This window comes from Pseudopipra pipra, chromosome 2 (genome assembly GCF_036250125.1).
Source record: "Pseudopipra pipra isolate bDixPip1 chromosome 2, bDixPip1.hap1, whole genome shotgun sequence".
Lineage (NCBI taxonomy): Eukaryota > Metazoa > Chordata > Aves > Passeriformes > Pipridae > Pseudopipra > Pseudopipra pipra.
Window position 1 is genome coordinate 83690245 of NC_087550.1, and position 21647 is coordinate 83711891.

Sequence of the window (21647 nt, forward strand, 5' to 3'; positions counted from 1 at the left end):
ATACTGCCAGCGCCTTAACCCCTAACTCAGGCTGCCATGTTAGGGAATTAGAGGCCAAGAATCTGCTTTGCAGAGACTTGGGAATTGGCTAAAGAGGGACGACAAAAAAATTTATAAACTTAAATTTTATAAACTTAAATTTTATGAACTAATTTTATAAACGTGAAATGTGATGTTAGACTACACGACTGAAGCATACTCAGCTCCCCAGTGGATTCTTATCTTCACAAGATAAAATAAACATTGCTCATCATGATTTTTTTCATTGACCTAGTTTTGTATTTAATTATACATGTCCACACATGGACAGAGATGTCAGACAGCACCAAGGATGATGATACAAAGCTTTGGAAAATGAACAAAATTCATGCATCTATCTGTACATGGACATACTTTAAAATCACTGATGTGATTAAATCCAGTTCTGTTACAGCCTCTCTCTGGCAAATGCATACGCCAACGCTTCTGTCCTTTGAACTGGATTGCAGCCATCACACTGGTGTTCGGCGCCAGCAAGGAGACTGGTGTGCATCCTCTCTTGGGCTGGAGGGTAAGCTGCAGGGGGTTTTGTCAGTGCTGTTTTGTCTAGGGCAGCAAATAGCTCAGGACTCTACTCCATGAATGGCCAACCTGAACGCCTGTGGTGGTGCTGGGTGATTCAGTTTAATGTGGGGCACAGGCTGCCCCCACCTGCATTTCTGTTAACTAGAACATACAACTGAATTCATGCTTTTATGCTAACTACAAAAAACAGATGCAACAACGTAAGTTGGACTGATAGAACCTGATGATACTGAATCTTCAAGAAGCTTGATGTTAGAGTAGGTCAACTCCTCCCACCCAAATCTGAACCAGCAGAATGTTTTATAAAAGTCTGGCTTATTGTATCACATGGCTTAACTATTTTTAAGCTACTAATAGAAGCTTTAAGGTTCAATTTGTGTATCATCATTGTCCATGTCAGGGCCAATTGCTCCATCTCCAAAGAGTTAAGGACATTTAGGTTGAAGAGGTGACTTTGTCAGCCAGTTAAAACAAGAACTATACCATGAAATGAGCAATCCTGTAAATCCAGTTTATTTTTTTTCAAGAATATCAAAAGCAGGCCTGCGTGTGGTAATCTTCATATCAGTGTTGAATTTGCCAGAAAGGAACAGGAAAGTTAGCAAGGCTATGTACTGGTCCCAGGCAAGTCCAAGCACCTCATGTTCAGTAGCTTTATTTCAAAGCAGTTGCTCTTCTAAGTGAAGTCTTCCCAAAATGTATTCTCTCACCTGAGAGTAATACAAATTTATTGTGATATTGAACATTCTCAGATGAAGTTTGAAGATGATGTACATCTTCTCTAATTCTTCTGAAGCCAGCTACTGCTCTGTATAGTTAAATAAAACAATACAAAGGCAGCACTGGAAGGAGTGGACCTAGCATAGGAGTCAGGATGTCTTGAATATTTATTTCACTTCTGTTCTTGGAGGCATTGCAGGAACGCATTAATCTTGGTTCTGTCAAAAACATGCAACTGCTCGCCCAAGATAGCAAATAAAAAACCATTATATATTAAAAAGAAATATATAGCCTTACACCAGACCATATATTGGTTTTAATACTTTGAGATATCATTGACCCATTGCTTTCAATTTAAAGGGAAAAAAAGAGTTCTGACTATTATTCACCTGAGAAGGTAGATGAACTTTTTTTTAAATTTGTTCTTTCAAGAAAAACCCCAATATTTTAGAAATGGTAAATGGGGTAGAAAAGGAGACAGCGTGTTTGTCTATTCTTTATGCCACTTACTTTTTGCCCGTCAGGCCTCTCTTAGATGACAGAAGCTAAAAAGGAAAAAGAGGACAGCCACAACTCATCACATTGGCAGCTCCATCCTTCCTGTGGGCAGAGGTTAGACATTGCTCTCTTTGGCATGGGTAACCTGCTGTATGCGTCTATAGGAGATGAAAGAACTGAATTATACAGTACAACTACTTGGGAAAGCCACTAATATCCTACACTACTCATCTTTTGTCATAAAACCAGAAGTATTTTAATTAAAATATTGAAGCATCCAGTAATATTAGGCATTAATTTAAATGCAAGCCAAACACACAAGTGAATTAGTGATACAATTTCTTGTCAACAGATTACAATTACTATGCACTAGTTGAAACTTTAATGTTTTTTCCACAAGCAGATGGAGGACATGTATTTTATTCTGTGGTTCGTAAAGTACTCCAAGTGCAGAGATTTGAAAAAAATGTATTTTTGCTCCATTCAAGTCCTTTTTCTATTCCTAATAATCACTTCCTTTCAAACAGGTCTTTTACGTTTGTGTAACAGAAAAGAGCAAAAAGAAAATAATATTTTCAGTTTGTAAAAAGGTTAAGGTTTGTCTCATCATCTTGTCAAGTGAAAAACACACATAGAACAGTATGGCTTAGATGGTGGCCTAATTAGTGCAAAAAAAGGCACAGAAATGTGGCACTGAGAGCGTAATTCAGCCCAAGGTACACTGAAACCAGAGTGCACTAAAATGTTTTTCTTAGCATTCAAAATTTGGCACTCACGTTGAAATGAGATGAAATAAGAGCTACAGTAAAAAGCTGCCAAATTTCATGCTTAAGAATTGCCTGCTTTCATTTCCACAGCCCGATGAATTTGTCTGGATAAGTATTTGAAATGGGCATCGCACTTGAAAGCCATCAAAATATTTTTAAAGCAGTCTTTTCCACTGAGAGCATGAACTAAACTGCCACCACATCTACCCTGTAGAAGCTAAAGTGGTGTATTATTCTACAAAAAGATCCTGCTTTGATTATTCTTCCTCCTATTACTGATGGTAACTCCTTGTCCTCAAAGGAGGCAGGCTGAAGAAAAAACAGAACTGAAGAAGGTGTGCCACAAGGATAGGATAGAGCTCTTTTTTGCCATCCATTTTAACTCAGTTTAATAGTAAAGGTACCTCACCAGGGTGAACCTGCAGTTTGGGCCTAGAAATGACGGTATTTTTTCATTCCACTGTACATTCCACTATATCTGACTGATACTTATACAGAAACTAGAACGTTAATTCCCAAATTTGGATCGGAAAGTCATCGCAGGTCATAAGGCCATGATGGGCAGCAGCTGATCTGTGGAAGATGACCATAAAACTACTTAATTAGGGTGATGAATAATTTTTAACTGATAACGTTTACTGTGCCAAGGAATGGGACAAATAATGAATTAGGATATTTAGCTATGTAATGTAATGGCAGCTGAACAAGGAAGAAACAAATCAAAGACTCTATGGGTAGTGAGGCAAATAGCAACATAGCAATTAATATCCCAATAGCTGCAAGTGAACTGCTACATTTTATCCACAGATAAGTAACAGAAATCCATAAATTGGCAGCCTCTCACAACAAGAGAAAAGCCTATAATTTAAAGCTTTCTCTTTAAACTTTTCTTCCTAGGTGGCAGCAGCGAGTCTTTCTTCCTTCTTCCACAACTCCAGCCTGCGAATCTGTAAGGGGGCAAACCTAGACATGAGAGATGCTGAAATCAGCATTACAACAGCCTTTCCCTGCAAACACTGTCTTTAGGTTTGCCTGCTTTGTGGAGTATAGTTGTCCCCAAAATTCATGCAGTAACCTATGCTTATTTAGACTGAAAACTAGAATTAGTAAATTTGTTAGTATTTAGGCACTTGGCAACCCCTGCATTGTTATCTCATTCAGTTATGGTCCTCTCACCTCAGGTGAGACAACACATGACCCTGCAAAAGTGTCTGCTTCTAAAGGATGTGATAATATCTGGATGAGGAACACTCAACAGTGTTTAGTTTGCCCATACTAAACCTTCTATTGCTGTCCATATTTTCAGTAGAGACTGTGTTATCAAATCTTCTTCAAAAGCCATGCCTGTTCTTCACAGAGATGTCTTCTCTGCACTTCGTACTGGTAAGCACCCTGTGAAAGCAACTTCACTGCTATTGGACAACTTTCTTCTAAAATGATTAAAATATCTGTAAGAAATAAATCTGAACAGCTGATGGAGCAGGAAGACAAACTATTTGAAGGTTCCTTGTCTAGTTGAGCACCAAAAGTTTTGTATTTTTAGAACTACTAAGGAGAAAAACACATAAACCTTTTTTTTTAAATTTATTTTTAGAAAAATCACAATGTTGATAGGAGATTTTAATAAGTAATTTTTAAGTTTGCAAAAGCTGAAAAAGGATTCAAAAATCTGGTTAGCTAAAAGCTATTTTGAGCTTCCTCTGCCATTCTATTTCTAACAAACTCTGACTTATTTCTGTTTTCTCCACACTTGGCATTGATATGAGATACCTATTTATTCATTCAGGTGAGCAGGATGTTTCTTTGTATTTACATAAAGCATATGTTTATATAATAACCACTTTTGCACTCTCAAACACACTTAAAGGTTTTAGCACTTTTGTACCAAAAGCAGAGGTGGGGCAAGAGGCTTACAAATTAATTCCATAACAAAATACTAAAATCTGTGTAAAGCTTTGTTGCAAGCTAAGAAACATGTACAAGAAATTCTTAAATGAATTATCCTTGGCATACATTCATATTTGAATGTACAGATATATTTACAGGTTTAATATCCAAATTCAGTAATGACTTCTAAGATGTTCCATGAAATGTCATCTTCCTGTAGAACTTTGTCAGGTGGCTAAAATACATTAGTAAGACACATATTGTAAAACTGCATGAAAATTTAAAAGAATTAGAATGAAAGCCAACAAAACTGGTCAGACTATTCCTTCCAGACGGAACTAGTTATTATTCCAGATTTAGTCCTTTAGTTGTTATGAGTTGCAGTTTTCCATGTTTCCACAGATCCTTGAAACCTTCCTTTCACTTTCAAGAGCCACAGCACAGTTCTCAAGTGCTTTCAAATAAGGATGCAGTCATAGGTTGTCATCCCAAGGGCAATCCTTCACAAGTCCAAAAGCACTTCTCACACGTATGCTATTTATACTGTTCAGTGGATGCCTGTGGAGTGGGGTTGGGTTGTTCTGGTCAGTCTTGCTATTTTGTACTTTTGACCTGTAGTACTGTTTCTGTCCCTTCCATGTGTATGATACACCTTCTGAATTCAACATTATTTTATGTTAAGCTTTTGGTTATGGAAGTCTAAAGATGTTAATCCCCATTCCCCAGTGCTTCAGCCACAACTGTTTAGACAATGCCAAATATCAACCTTGCTGGATATACAAAATCCAGCTATGGTTCTGATGTGCAAATAAGGCTTTTCCACAACTGACCAGCTCAGTACTCGCAAAGCAGGAAGAGCCAGAAAGGATGAAGGGTCTGTATGCACTAAGTTTGGGTTTTCTCAATCTGTACCAGACAGATGCAATGAAAAAAAATGCAAAAACAAAACTGAATTTTTGTCTCTTGAATGCTCAAGAACAAGTATCTCTTCCCTGGTGGCTGACCCAGGCAGCTACATAGATTGGGTCAGCAGCACCCACACCCAGATCCATCATTCATACACAGTGAGCCACTTGCTTTCCGGTGCCCACAATACACACCAGGCTGGTTGGTTGGCACACTCACTGCACACAGGGTATTAAAAAAAAATGCTTGTACTGCCTGAAAGCAATGACATAACAAAACCTTAACTGCTTATTGTTTTTGGAGAGGTAAGGAAAAGTTAAACATACCGAATGCATTTGAGACACACCCAGCTGTCAGAGGAGCAAAGGCAAGAATGTAAAGGTACAACATACTTCTACACTCCTGTCATTAAGGCCATGTATTGGTGTGCAACAATGCTTCACAGGGCTAACCATACAGAAGTACTCAGGTCTAAGTCACACTCTCAGAGATGTTTCAAACAAACAGTTTTCTAATGCAACTTCAGACCCTGTTGTTTACGTTATGCTTTGTGTCCTTTTTTTTTTTTTCAGGCAGAAGGCAGGCTCTCTATCCAGTTTCAAGATCTGTTCTTCATCACGTTTTCTTTAATTTAGTTCTCCAGAAGTGTGCGCTGAACTAAGAAGTGAAAAACAATTCAAGATTAGTACACTAAGTTCACGGACATTATAAGTTATTTAATAGTTCATGCAGACAACAAAGTTTCAGTAGGCATTTGGCACTGTGTGATAAATTCAGGTAAGCAGAGCTTGATTCTGTGAAGCCAAAACACTGCACATCAAGGTATATTACATGCCAGATTTCTCACTCAAATAACCACATCCTACTACATCAGGGAATCTATCTACACTTGCAGATTCAGGCTTGCAGTTTTTGCGGATGCCAACATGAAATGGAGTACAGACTGTGTAAATAATGGAAAAGTAGGTTACTGAAACAAGGTGTCTAGGTTAACTATATTTTCAGGAAGTCAAAGATAAGCCTACATAAAATTTTAAAAACATAAATCTATTCTGCTGTGCCATCTGACCTGTCTTCATAAAAGACCTCTTTTAAACTAGAAGCTGTGTAGGTACACCAGCACTCTATTAGCAGAAGCAGAGCTCACATCTGCTGACTCCCAGAATTCAGATCAGGAGCAGCACCATTCTGATCATGGATGCCCAGTTTCTTGGCTCAAAACATGATCATGCTTGTCTGCAAAATATAGTAGAGGTATAAAATATGGGATGTAATGTGACATCAATATGTAGGCAGGAATAATCATATATGATAACATCCTGAGTTTGACTTTACTGGTTAAAATAAAATATGCATCATCTGACACATTTCACATTTGAGTTCTGATGAATCTTGGACAAAATTTTAGGATATTCCAACTACAACTCAGATTTTTAACTGCCTTTGGTATAGGTCTTTGAATGATTCTACTTGCTTCACTAATGCATCACTGAATTGAGGATACCTGCCTATCTCCAGTCCTGACAGCCAGTCACAACAAAATGATGTGCCCTTGAGAGTTTTATACATTTAAAAGCTTAAAGGAAAAGTGTTTATAAAGATGACCATAAGCCAGATGAAAGTTTTTAGCAAACAGATGAAATACCTGAGAAAAAAAAGATATAACTGTTGGGGTTTTTTTAATTACATAAAACCCAGAAAAAATTCTGTAGATTTTAAACTCACAGAAGAATATACTGAAAATATATACTGCTTTGTATTTTAATATTCAGTATTTCAAAAACACTCAGTAAACTTCAGCACGAGGTTATACTACTTCTTCCTTTGTTGACCAGTCACAAGGGCTAGAAGACCAAGTTTTCACCTATACCATTTCCTCCAGAACTATCTATGGCTTTCCCAGAGTTAAACATCTGTTCTATCAGCCAAGTACCCTAGACCACCGTAAGTGAAGGGTGAGGTTGTAAAAGTTTTTGTTGCTTTAAAAGAGACCTTTCACAGGTGTCACCCTTGTAGAAAGATCAATTACGTGATGGTTCTTTCATACGAGAATCATTCCCTGTTCACAACAGAAAATGCTTTAGTTACAACAAAGTGAGTTTAGTCCTCCTTGCCTCCAGTGTAGTTACATCTCTATTCTGATGCCTCAGAGCTTTTTGGATTTTTTTTAACTTTTGTAGATTTTAGAAGTAGTTGTGTAGTAAATGCAGATTTTAATGTAGCTGTATTATACCCCTTACCCTGCAGCATAATAGTTAACACATACCCAACCCTTTTACCCCATTTCATATCAATCCCTCTAAATTCTGTTAGCGTGTTTAGTCTTCTTTTCAAGGTAGAACTGTAGAAAAACACTTCTGTTTAAGAACACAGCACCCCTAAGCCTGGACTAGGAGGTATCACACAGACACATTAACCTTCAAGCCCAGAACTCTGGAGGAGCTCCAAGGACTATCTATGTGTGCTGTGAAGAAGATGAAGATGAGGAAGAAGGGGTCCCAAAGATCCCAAACTCAATTCCTAAAGGGGCATGTCGGGGGGCAGAATGGGGCAGAACCAGGGATGGATAGACCTGGGACTGGATGGACCTTATTATAAAATCATAGAACCACTGTTTGGGTGTGCACATGTGCTATGTATTCCCCTGGCCTGAGGCTAATTAAAGGACCAACTCCTTTTATCTTATCTTATACACTAAATTGGCCTGGAGCCTTTTTCTCCACGGTCTCTTTAGGCAACAATTCAAACATAATTATTTTTAATATACATTCTTGCAGAGTTCTGTATCAGTTTGTAATCAGAAAAGGTTTCAGATCCAATCAGAAACAACACAGACTAATAAACTGCTAATTGCAGTTATGTATTACACTAGAGGAGCAGGCTTGTGTTTTCATAATTGTCTTTAATAATACTTCTGCAGAGAAAATTCAGTTCTTTACTTTCTCTAAGCTCCTGTATTTCAATGACTTCTCAAGGCAATCAACCAATCTCTTCAAATAAAAAACCAGAAAAGAGTGGCCACATTTTCACAATGCAATTCTTGAGTTAGTTCCAAGTTTGTTGTCATGGTAAAATCATAGAATCACAGAATCATTTATTTTGGAAAACACCGCTAAGATCATCGAGTTTAACCATTAACCCTGCACTCCCAAGTCCACCACGGAACCATGTCCCCAAGTGCCACATCTACACATCTTTTAAATACCTCCAGGGATGGCAACTCCTCTACTTCCCTGAGCAGTCTGTTCCAATACTTGACAACCCTTTTTGTGAAGAATTTTTCCCAAATATCCTATCTAAACCTCCCCTGGCACAACTTGAGGCCATTTCCTCTTGTCCTATCACTTGTTACCTGGGAGAAGAGGTCTCCATACAACCTCCTTTCAGGTAGCTGTAGAAAGCAATAAGGTGCCCCCTGAACCTCCTTTTCTCCAGGCTTTTCTCCCAGCTCCTCTCTTAGTCGATTCTTCTAAGAGGCTCCAGACCCTTCACCAGCTCTGCTGCCTTTCTCTGGACACACACCAGCACCTCAATGTCTTTCTTGTAAGTGAGATGCCCAAAACTGAGCACAGGACTCAAGGTGTGGCATCATCAGTGCTGAGCACAGAGGGACAATCACTTCCCTAGTCCTGCTGGCCACACTATTTCTGATACAAGCCAGGATGCCATTGGCCTTCTTGGCCATCAGGACACACTGCTGGATCATATTCTGCCAAAATTGATAGTTATAAGTATTTTTTTTTAAACAAAACAGTGCAAATAATTTTCTCCACTATGTTAGATGTCAATAAAGTGCATTTAATAGGATCCCCATCAAAAAATTGATTTTCCAGCTAGATTCTTGTCTTACCAGGTGGCTCAGATTGTGCTCCCCTATGGCTATCCATATTCACATTCTCTTCATCTGCTGGGAAACAAAGAGATGTTTAGCGTTCAAATTCTCTTATATTCAAAGTTATTGATTAATAGAGATAATTTGACATAAGAAACAGCATTGAAGAAAATGGGCTACCTGCTGGTAGTTGAGTTGTCCTTGTTTTGCCTGCATGTTCACTTTAACATGCATGGTAGAGATGTTACTCAGTTTCCAAATTTCCCAAATTACAAAACAGCAGTGCCTGGCAGGATGACTGCACTACCCCACATCAAACAGTCAGAAAGACTGAAAGAGACAAAACCAAAGCTTCTGCCCCTCTATCACCCACAGGATTCCCAAAGTTCTCTGATCTAAGTTACATCTTATTTAGATGGAAATAAAGCAGATAGCAAGACAAAGGCAAAATTTACAAAATCAGAAATGACAAGATATTTTTTCAGCATGAAAATAGTCTCAAATCCCCAATCAATTTTCCTTAAAAAGTATTTTCTTGCAGTCTCTCCTGCTTACGTTTTTAACAAGAAGTGCTTTTATTTTAGGAATGTAAAGCCTTAAGTTCTTCTATTTCTGAAAGTCTAATTTTTAGGCAAGGCATTCTTCAGTCACCCTGTCTTAGATGATTAGTAAGAAAGGTTACTCCCTGTGACCATAAATTCACTGGGCTATTAAAACTACCTTATGCATAGGATCAGTTTCTAGTCCCCATATAAATACAAAAACACATCTCTTTAGACAGTAGAAAATAAAATTAATTTAGAATTCTTACCGCTTTGTTTGAAACAGAGTTTCTTCTTCTGGTAAGCAATGAAACTAGATACTGCTCCAATTACAGTAGCAGCCACAGCACTTACAATTCCAGCTATTGCTCCCTGAGAAGCTGAAAAAAACAGAGGTTTGTATACATTTTTCAGAATTGAAAGTCATGTCAAAATTGTATTGTTTCAAAGTAAACCCTATGAACACTTCCAAAAATCATTAAACTGAAATTACATGAAACTGTAATCATCAACTCTTTCTGTCTTTATGCATAATGAGAAGTGATTTGTCTCATTTTATAACCATTGATTTCTTAGCAATGCCTGTTGTTAAGGAACTTAAGCACTCCTGTTCTAATTTCCACTAATTAAAAACGCTACCTTTTCATGGCAATATCTACTTTCCATGTGTGTGGTCACTGCACCAGCATCTCTGAGACCTTAACAATTATGATTTATTTGCAACATAGAGATTTTAAAGGATTATGAAAGCAGAGCTTGAAAGTAAGAATTCCACATTCCACAAAAATTTTTAAGTTGTAACCCACTCCCAGTAGTCAACATTCTAGCAGAAGATAAGCAACACAGAAAACTCCAGAAAACAAACTTCATATATCCAGATGCCATCATACACACAAATTCATGCATTTACCCTCATCTTCTTGGCCATTATTTGGAGTTTGGCCCCTTCGTTCTGTAAAAACAAACAGAAAGGTTACATTTTACATGTCTAAAGAACAGTCATATCATAATTGACAACCCTTTTGCCAATTAATTACCCAAAATTACAAACCATCTATTATATCCATACTCTGGCATTCAAACTTTCTGCTTTCAAAGTACTGGTCATGGTGGTGTCAACTACAGCCTTGAGTAGTCAGCACTTCTACAAAATGAGCACAGAGCACTTGTAAAATCTGGTTTAACCAACTTGTGCACCACCACAGAACACTCAGTGGAGAGGAACAGTGTATAACTTCAGAGTAACACTCAGCTGTATTTCCACGGAAACAACTATCTTTTCCTAAAATCCCAGCCTCGTTTACTAAATACTTCTGCAGTTCTCTTTGCAAGCAAGACAGATGTTCTATAAATACTAACTATATTTGTCACAACGCAACTTGTACCATTGCAGCAGGAACCCGCGCAGATCAAAACACCCCACAAGTCTCCACAGATATTTCTTGCCCCTGCCAATTTTCAAGATACTGCCCCAAACATAGCTTGAAAGGTAAAAGCTACCCAAAAAAAGTGGCATAGGTAATCTCTGTCTAGGATAACTCTCTGAAGAAGTCAGTAACCACTGGCACACCTCAAAACCCATCAAGATACTTCAGCTAACTCCGATCTGGACAAGTTTTACCTCTTAATTATTTGGGGTGGGTTTTTTTGGTAGAGATGGAACACATTACTTTTGAATTCAAAGATATGCTCTTAAGTTTCAGATACCAGAACTAAAGGTGTTACAAATTAATGCATGTTAACCAGCTTGGGAGCAAGATTTTATTGAAAACTCAGGTAACCACAGAAACAATATGAAGCACGACCTACTGTCTTACCATTGCTGCCACTCCCATCACCTCCTCCTTTTGGTGAATTGCCATCAAGTAGATCTGTATCATCAAATGTGCCTATAAAAAATGTAAATAGCATTACCTTACTTGTTTTAAGTTCAGTGAAAAGACACCTCAAGGCACATAATGACATGGAAATCTTCTCAAGATCGTTCAGTTGAATTTGTCGTGGTTTTAGGCTTAGCATCATAGTCACAATATGCTCACATTTTAAAAGCCCTCAAAATGTCAAGTCCCTTCAGCTGAGCACTACACAGTTTGACAGCAGTACTCCTGCCTCCAGACTTTCTGAACAACTGCGAGAAGAGCAGAGTAGCACAAATCAGGCTAAGAAAGCAAGAAGCCCTATAAGCTACTTAATTGGAATAACCCAAGTCTCCCTATGCTGTGAAAGCAAAGAAAGGATGTGGATAGGAAAGGATCGTTTCTTTTCAAGGCTGCAACTGTGAATGAATCTTCAGAGTTGGGTTTCTTAGTCACAAACAGTCCAAATGTAATTCCCTTCTCTGATTTATTACAGGACATTGGTCTAGTCCCTCTCCATTTCCACTGAACCCTACCTTTCGGAGCATTCCCTTCCCCCTCATGGGACCTTCTCCTCCTTCCCTCTGCTGCCAAATGAATCCTTAGTTTATGCAAAGCAAATACGTTTCAAGTAGCAAAATTAAAAGTATTGTATCAGAGGATGTTTTAGTTGGGTGGCAAAAGCACTGTACTGAGGCATGCAAGACCCAAATTCAAGTATCTGCTGCAAATCAGAAAGAACAAGAACCAGGGCTTGCATTCCAGTTAAGGACTCTTTACCACAATGTTCATGGATAATGGCATTTTCACAACTGCATCGATCTAAATCTGTTTTGTTCTGGGTTAGGCAAAGACCTCTAAAGCACAACAGGCAGGGAAGGACACGTATTTAAGCCTATCTTTCAAATACAAATAATTATATTACTTAAAAAAAAACAAACAAAAAAACCCCCCCAAAACAACTCTTTAACTTGGAGTTTTATCTTTAATTTAGATCCTTTAAGAATAAAGATGATAGGCAGTTCCTATTTACCTTCTGGCATGACTAGAAGGGATTCAGTTTGTAAAGACGAAAGAACTCAATCCAATACCTGGGTGCTCCACCACAGGCAGCCAAGCACAGCATTGCCCCAAGCACACACACACTCTGTCCCATCCTGCCTCCTCCCTACACCATCCTGCTTTTAAGTGAAAGTGCCTCAACAGCTTTGTTATGGAATTTCAAGACTGCTGCAAAGTTTATTTGCAAGACAACTTTTCCTCAATCCTCAGTGTTTATCCAGTGCAACATCTGACATAGAGAGCAGCCAATTAACATAGATCAATTAGTAGAAGTGTAACTGAGACAGTAAAACCTGATTTAGGAGTTTGTGCTAGAAGCCTTACCAGTGTCTTTAGGTTGATCTCGCTTGGGGTTATCTACATGCAGAGGAGAGATTTAATGAAAAAAAAAGAAAAAAAGGTTAAGATATAAAAACTGGACTACAATACAGTAATGTTGAAAGGAACTGGGGGAGACTAACAAATACTCTTCCACTGTTCAGAAATTCCTGTTAGGTCAGTCTTACCAGTGTCTCTAGGTTTAGCAGGAGGATTTGGCTTGGGACCATCTGTAAACAAGTAAAGAGTTAGAATAAGTTACTCGTGTGAAGAGACCAAAAGCAGAGCATGCAATGACCTTGAAAGACTATTTGACCTAAAAAAATGGTATCAAAACTTCCCCATGTCACTTTTCCTTTCACTAACTAATGCTGTATTTGTTTGGTTATTTTAGCTAAACACTGTATTTTAATGCAACTAACAGTGTTTCTGCTATATTAACCTGTATGTCAGATCCTTGCTGTAACAAACATATACAGAAGAACTCAAGTGTTAAGCAGCATTTTAATTTGCACATTGTATTTCAAAGGCTGAAATTCTTTACATTTTTCTATCAGGTACAGATTACTAGGCTGTTTTCTCTTTTAAAATTACTGGGTTTTAACCAGTAATAAAAGTTGGTACCTCACTTAAAAAGAATAGAATAAAAAATATGGCCCCCACAATGACATTTCATTTAGCTTGCAACAAAATTGGAGAATAAGAGATCTTAGTAATTTTTTCTGTATTTGGTCACAGTCTTCACATCGGAAAGAGTATTTTCCCTCAAATTATTTCTAAGATATTGATGTTTACTTGTGCTACTAAAATTACTTCTATAAAGGAAGAGATTACTTCAGATTTAAAAACTACTTCCATAAGTAATAGTTTATGGAATTAGTGCCATCTAGTGAAGATACAATAATGAAACATGTAGGACTTGGCTAAGAAATTATTGAAATTCATACAGCTTTTATGATCTAGAACCTTTAAAATGAAAGTAAATAAACATAACTAGACTGCAATTATTTTATCTGCAGTCTGCTACCTTAATCAACTCAGTACCTTTTATTACATTTACGTCATAAAGCATGGATAGACATTGCACAAATACCTTTGAGCAGTATCCAGGAAAACATGATACTTACCAGGATGAAGAGCATCATCCAAGTTAAAATCATCTACAAAGAAAGAGGGGAAGTTTCAAGTGTAATGCAAAAACTGAACTAGTTTTAGACTATTTTTACACAAAATGCACCTCACAATGTTTTCACCAAGAATGTAACAGCATGCTCATTCAACAACAGCCCACAGAGGAGCCCCACAGTTACCAGGCACTATCTGCCAAACGACATGGTGCTTTTGGTGATCATGATACCTGTCAAGAGCCAGCTCAAGGTGAGCAAGCTCCAAACATGCAGATTGAAAGTCAACAAAAGGGACTTTCACAGAGTCTTTAAGTTTGTGAAATCACAAAGTACATTTGTGAAAGCACTACCAGGAGACTCCAAAATTAAGAAATCCTTTTGCTTTTAGGGAACTGTTTTCTTTTATAGAAATATCACAACCCTGTATGCCACTATGTTGAAAAGTTCATGCCTCTCAAATTATTATGTACACTACACCTGACTTTACAATAAAAGACATTACAAGCCAATTATATCCCACCGAAGTCCTGTGGTGGTGTCTTCTGAGATGGAAGAGGCTTCTTTGTCGTCTTTATCTCTCCTGTCAGAGAAGGTTAGAGAAAAAAAAGTTAAAACTATTTAATACACTGTTCAGAAGCTACACGAAAGACAAATATATGTCTATACAATGAAAAGCACAAGATCAAATCTATACAGCAAGACAATTTCCCCTTAAAAGAAATCCTTAATTGTTCCAAAGACAAATTTGAGTTCTGTGTGGTCAACATGTTGACATACCCATAGCTGAATTGTTCCACTGAGGTTTAAACCAAACATACGCAGGGAAGGTTTCATGCTTGGCCATGTAGTGATACTTGGCAACAAACAATTCAGAAAAGCATCCACTATTTTCCCGCCTACCTCCCAAAATTTGTGAGTGCAATAATTACCAAGTGCATCTTCTAAGCTGAAGTCATCAGAATTGCCTGTAGAAGATAAAAGAAACAGTAAGGACACTACTTTTTCTTATTCACACCCAACACTTATTAAAGTCATAAACATATTTCTGATCTATCTTATGTTTTCTGCTCCCTGATTCAGAATAGAATATTTTCAGTCAGGGTTGAAGACATTCTTCGCTATTTCTCCACATCATTATCCACAGATCTCTTCAGAAAAAAAGGAACAGCTCTAAAAATTTGCTCTATAGAAAGGACCCAGAGGGCCATAAGAGTCAATATAATGAACTTAATCCTTTATTCTTGCTATTGCATGCTTTCTTAGCGCCATCCACAGCATATTCTTTCCACTGAACCACAAAATGAGCAGAGGGACAGCTCCAATGCACAAGAATTTGCGAGATTCAAGTGTGAAGAAGAGCCTTGGAGCACAAAGGCCATTATGGAAGTCATGTGATCAAGTATTGCTTTTAAAATCTTGGCATTAAAAATTAATTTTAATGGGTTTATCAGACTTATCTTTCCCCCTAACAAGATTAGCAGTATGAAGGTGGTTAAGATATTAGCATATATGATCTTGAGCAGTCTCTTTAACTTCCTAAAACACAGCTAAATGCAGCTGGTGCCACTATAGGCTCTCTACTCAAGGTGGATTAAATTCTATTTTCAGTCTTTAGGACAAAAACACCCACTCTTGCTATATTAAGTCAATTGGTAGAGCTACTGCTGCTTATTCAGCCAATTGCAAACACACTAAATATATACATGATAAAAACTGGTTCACAGCATAAATACAGTAGTGTGATCTCAGCAGCAGAGGCTTGTAAAATAATGGACAGCTAAAACAACTCTTGGGGTATTTCTGATTGTTCATTATCCCTATTTTCACTGAAACATGGAATAAGAAAATGGCATGGAAGTAGATACTGGCTATTCAAGGAAAAGACATACAAATACACTGCTTCAGCCCAATAGAAGCTGGAAGACTTTTTCTACCTACTCACTATCAAGCCAGACAGAGCAAAAGTTATTTCCAAACAGAACTACCTGAATTCAGAAGATAACTGCACAAAGCATTGGTGTGTCTGGCTTTTCCCCTAAGAATGAGGCTACCAAAGAGGCATCAGAACTGGCTACTGCAAAGTCTGAAGAGAGGAATAAAAAACAAACATTGAAATCAAACCACAAGCAGAATGTCCCTTTCACTTGCGTGACAGACCAAGTTAAGACAAGGACAAGTCATGACTTTAATATCAGGAATGATGGATGCTCCTATACTTGGTGACATCTTTCCTCTTAAATGAGGTCAAAATTGAAATATCTTTTACTTCTCAGATAACTGCACTAATAATGCAGTTTTTTTTCCCCTGAGAAGAAAAGAGACTAAGATACTTTTTTTTTTTTTTTTTTTAATAGGGAAGCTAGGAATGACAACCAGAATGGAACAAAAAAAAAGTGTTAATCTGGCCAACTGAACTGCTACAGCAGAAACTGAAATTTGAAGTCTAAGCAGTGATTCCCATAATGTAACATTTGAACCAAGAATCACCTTGCTCACAGCCAAGTAGGGTTGCTTATCTGAAGTCAATATCATCTTGCAATACAATCTCAAAAACCTCTGTAAAATTAGAAGATGCTAAGACCCCAATGTCAGTTACTTCTGAAGTTACCCCCTTGGCTACACTACACCAAGAAACCTCCATATTCACAGCCAAAAAGAGGTCAGAATACTCAAATTTAAACAGGTATTTGCATAGTTGTTCCTCAACTCTGAACTCTAGTTTATTTGTTTTCTCGAGTACATGTATCTCTCAGGCTACAGTCCTCCTGGGAAGAAAGCCTAAGACAGGACCTGATCAGGTATTTCATAGTCTGACTCTAAGAAGGCAGGCAGAGGGATCTGTTGAAGATGCATACTCCTCAAAACACTCTACCAGTGTAGCAACCGGAGGATGGACCATCACAAACTATTAACACTATCTGTCTCAAAGTTAAAGCTATATCAACTAAGAGAATGAACATTACACTGGTGGGTATATTTCAAGAGCCCTGTTTCTTTTTAGGAGGAGTGACAGATGGAAAAACAAGCACATACACTCAACATTATGCTTTGGCGCAGCTGAAATTTGAGGGTATTTGAAGAATTTCCCATTGCCATCATGAAACATAGTCCAGGAACTCAGAATAGTTCCAGCTGCAGTGCTTTCCCTTAAGAGGAGGAAACCATTGTAAAAAGGGGTGCTTTCAGTGACATTGCTATTTTAAGGGATTGTTTTCACATAAGATCTTCATGAAGAAATAATTTAGGATGTGACTGCTGACTGCCAATCTCACAGAAGACTTGCTGCTTTGACAGAGGAGTAAACAAATTTGAGAGTTAATAAAAGAAAAAGATCATGCTTTATTGACTGGAGAGATTCAATATTCTGCAACCACACTTCTGCTTTCTGAGCATGCAGCAAGATGACAGAGTCCTCACATACATTACTTTTTTGAGATAAAGTAGCAGAAAATGTCAAATACTAGCTTATGAAACTGGTTACAATAATCTGCACTCTAAGGTGCTGGCAGCCTGCTTTCCCAGCAAAGAAAGGTGTTTCTCCACTGTTAATGGCAAACCTTCCTTTGTCTTTAAAGCAGCTGCTTTTACAACTGTACTTGCTCAGCTTTTGGTATGGGTGGGTCCAACTAAACTAGAAGTTCAGTGACTTAGCCTGAAAGGAGAAAAGCTCAGTACTAGGGATTCAGCTGGTTCCAGGAAAGAAATAATCAGAAAACAGGAGATAAAGCCACAGAACCAGACTAAAGGTATTATCAGGATCCAAGAAGAAAAAAAATCAGCAAGAATACACTGCACTCCCTACAGGTCTAAGGAGCATCCAGAGCAACTAAGCTTATAAGCATTTTCTTAGTCTAAGTAAAGATATTTACAAATAAAGCAGATACTATATTGCATATAAAGCATGATACAGCAGGTATTTCTAGCTCCTAGGGGCACGAGCATATTCAAGAACATTTCAGAAGTGTCTACATTATTTTCCTTTCTGTAGCTCAAATACCAGGATCTCAAGAGACGGATCTTTAGAAGGCTGTCCCTAGTAACCAGCATAGTCTGTGTTAGCTGTGGGAAAAACAGTAGGTAAAACAAAAGAGCAAACATAGATTTTTGAATAGTTGAAGAGCTAGAGGGTATTCAGGAGATCCAAGTAACTACGCAAATAGCAGTGCTTTGCAAAGACCTATCACCGCTCTCAGATACTTACTGCTACAGTATTAGTCATATTTACATTCCACTGCAGAAGCTGACAGGAGCTTTGGAAACTTCCTCCCTTAGTCACGTGTATGGCGACACACCAAGAAAGGAGACTTGTGATGAATCACCACAAACGTTAACTTTCTGACTTGAGCAACAGACTGCTTGAATTTTGTTTTCCTAAAAATGCAGTGTTCTCCTTCTTCCTTCCCTCCCTCTCTCCCCCGCACCTTGTGCACAACAGAGTGCCACAGAGCCTGCAAGCTGCAATTGGTCTTCCAGTTGTCGGCCTATGGACCAGGTGACAATGGTCACCTTGTCTTCATCCCACAGCTCGACATTACCTGCTACTCCATCAGGGACTGACTAACTTACAATCAAGAAATATCTCCAGCTGGAAGGGACCCATAAGATCATCATATCCAACTCCCTGCTCCTCACAGGACTAATTAAAAATAAACCATATGAATAAGAACCTCATTCAGACACTCCTTAGACTCTGTCAGGCTTGGTGCCATGACCACTTCCTTCCTGCCTTTTGCAGTGCCCAATCATCCTCTCAGAGAAGAACCCGCTCTTAAGGTCCAATCTGAACTTTCCCTGATGCAGCTTCATTCCATTTCCTTGCATCCTGCTGGTGGTAACCAGAGAAAGTAGATCAGAACCTCTGCCTCTACTGCCCACTTGAACAAGCTGTAGACTGCTATGTGGCCACCCCTCAGCTTTCCCTTCTCCAAGATGAACAAACCAAGTGACCTCAGCCATTCCTAGTAAATCTTGCCCTTGAGGCCTGTCACCATCTTGGGCACCTCCTCTAGACATATCCCAATAGTTTGGTCTTTTTATTGCACTGAGGCTCCTAAAACTCTACACAAGGACTTGAGCTGAGGTCGCACCAGCGCAGAATAGAGTGGGACAATCACGTCCCCCAGCCAGTCAGCACTGCTGTTCTTGATGCACCTCAGGGCACAACTCGCCCTTCTGGCTGCCAGGCTGTCAGACTGTTGACTCATGTTCAACTTGCCATCAACTCAGACCTCTTTCAGCAGGTTGCTTTCCAGCCTCTTGTCTCCAGTTTTTACACAGAACCAGGATTATCCCAACCCAGGTGCAGAATCTGGCACTTGCTCTTGTTAAATCTCATACAGTTTGTGACTGCCCAACTGGTGTCTGTCCTGCTCCCTAGCCACTTATTTTCATGAAATATGTAAAAATCTTGAGCTCAAAGAGGCCCCTCTTCCCTGTAGAGTTTGCACAAGGTTTGGCAGCAGTCTTGCAGGACAAGGATACTGGTAGCCACAAAGGCATAAACTCGGGAAACCAGGTGAAAAGCAGCTTTTCCAACTTCCAGCAGGAAAACTGGGTAACTGGATTTTATACTCTCATGTCTTGTGCTCCTTCTTCTTGGGGACTGAAAACACAAGGAGTAGAAATATTCAACACATAATCGTAACAGAAGCTACAGAAAATAGAGAAAGGCCAACACATTGGAACTTGTTCAAAAAGCACTTTAAATATGAGAACATAGACATCCCATCCCTTACAATTTTTTTTAAACTTAACAGCACTTGATTTCAATCCAGGTTTTGCCCCACCAGCATTAGTTATCTACTAATAAAGGACTTCCACTGTTCAGCTCACATTTTGACAATTATTTTCCAGTATGTCCTAAGGCAAAACCAAGAGAAGCAATTTAATTACAAAAAACCTGGGAGAAAGGTGACTTGGCTCTCCATATCTTACTCTAAGAACTGTATTTCTAATGTTTTAAATGGAGAACCTGAAACATGAAAACTACTTGCAGCTAGGTAGCTAACAGAGGAATGTACTTAAAACTATACTCTTTCTTCTCAGCCAGTGCAGAGGTTTGCAGGTGCAGACAGGACGTTTACTCCCACTGCCAAGCAGCAGTTTATCCCTGCCCAGAGTCTCATCTCACACTGTTGATTTCAAATCCTGCCCCTCCTACAACTACCGACCTATCAGTGCTGCTTTTCAAGTTTGCTTTCTCTGCAGAGCAAGAGAAAACAAAAAACTTTGCATAAAATTTTGTTTAGCAGAATGAAGCCCCTTCCTGCTTAAAACAAATATGCCCCAAACACCAATAACAACTGTAAATCAGCCAAAAAAGCAAAGACAAATTTTTTTTTACATCTGGAGAGTGTCTGCTTTCTGCATATCTGGAGCATTTACCAAAGTAACTGATGGGAATAAAGTCAGCTAAATCTCCACTGGAATGAATAAAAAATTTATTTCCTCTTCAAAGACATGTATAAGACTACCCTAAAAACGATCATATTTTGTTTTTGTACAATGATAGAAAAGTTTCTTCCCTGAAAAGTTACTTTATTTGCACCTATCTTGAAAACACAGTACACAAAAAGTTAGACAATTATGTGGCCTAATCTTTTTGTGATCTAGCTGCTAAAAAGAGAGTTTAGACTTATTAGTGATTTATTTTAATTTGAATTACTAACTATTCCTTCTGTTCAAAAATGGCAACTTAATATTTTTAAAAGCCTACAAGGCTACATTTTGACTCAAACTATTTACTTTAGCTGTAGTCATGGGAGGGTTTTTTAACAAAACATAGTAAAACAAGCCATCTACCAGAGATGAAAACAACCATATTCTGAAGCAATTTGGGGAATTTTGCTTGCTTAAAATTTTCCCATGCACTGGGCAACTTTTGTTGCCCCTTTGAGAAAGTAGGAAAATATAATAAGGCTCTTAGAGCTCTTATTAACGAGAAGCAGAGTTTTCCGGGGGAGGATTTGACATAGGAGTAAGAGGACAGAATGAATAGCTCTGAATCAGCAGAAAGCATACAGAAGAACTGAGTCAGTTGCAAAGCTAGAGAATTAACACGATGGCGACAGTCCTGCCAAATGCAGAGCTGCTTATACAGAAATGAGAAGGGGTGAAAGAGAACTATACAAAAGTAAGAACTCCTGTGACTCCCTTCAATCAAGTAGTGAGGATAAAAGCAAATATTTGGCATCTTAATCACAACCCACCCAGTGATGAGTTGTCTTCTGCAGTCTGATTCTTTTCTTACAGTCTGTAATTCTTCACATTCGTAATGCATGTGACCACTCCCCCTCCAATCTACAGCTGGGATGCTGGGTGATAACCCTCAGTGGCAAAACAGCACCAAACAGAAGAGCCACAGGTCCCAGATCTTCTCCTTAAGCTTAAAAGCGCTTCCAAGGCACTGTCACTAACAGCAGCTTGGGAAGAGCTGAAGCATATTCTACACTCTGGGGAAAGCTGTTTTGTTGCAGAGAGTACCGCCCCCGCACATCCAAAATAAGCAAAACCCAGCTGACCACAGACCTGGGCAACCTTCAGTGGCTGACCCTGCTGGAGCAGGGAGT

General features: G+C 38.6%; 1 protein-coding gene across 2 annotated transcripts in view; it reads right to left on the reverse strand.

The window, feature by feature from the left end:
* Window positions 1-5889: 5889 nt before the first annotated feature.
* The window catches only part of CD99 (CD99 molecule (Xg blood group)), a 28583-nt gene continuing 12825 nt past the window's right edge, over window positions 5890-21647 (reverse strand). Inside the window, exons 2-11 of one of the 2 annotated variants that reach the window (XM_064646165.1) lie at window positions 15009-15044; window positions 14600-14659; window positions 14080-14112; window positions 13141-13182; window positions 12959-12991; window positions 11534-11605; window positions 10627-10668; window positions 9986-10096; window positions 9193-9246; window positions 5890-5999 (exon numbers count right to left, since the gene is read on the reverse strand). In XM_064646165.1, the coding sequence (XP_064502235.1) occupies window positions 5974-5999; window positions 9193-9246; window positions 9986-10096; window positions 10627-10668; window positions 11534-11605; window positions 12959-12991; window positions 13141-13182; window positions 14080-14112; window positions 14600-14659; window positions 15009-15044 (509 nt within the window). In that variant the 3' untranslated portion in view covers window positions 5890-5973. Of the gene's footprint in view, window positions 6000-9192; window positions 9250-9985; window positions 10097-10626; window positions 10669-11533; window positions 11606-12958; window positions 12992-13140; window positions 13183-14079; window positions 14113-14599; window positions 14660-15008; window positions 15045-21647 lie in introns of both variants that reach the window. The other variant, XM_064646163.1, reaches the window with a different exon arrangement.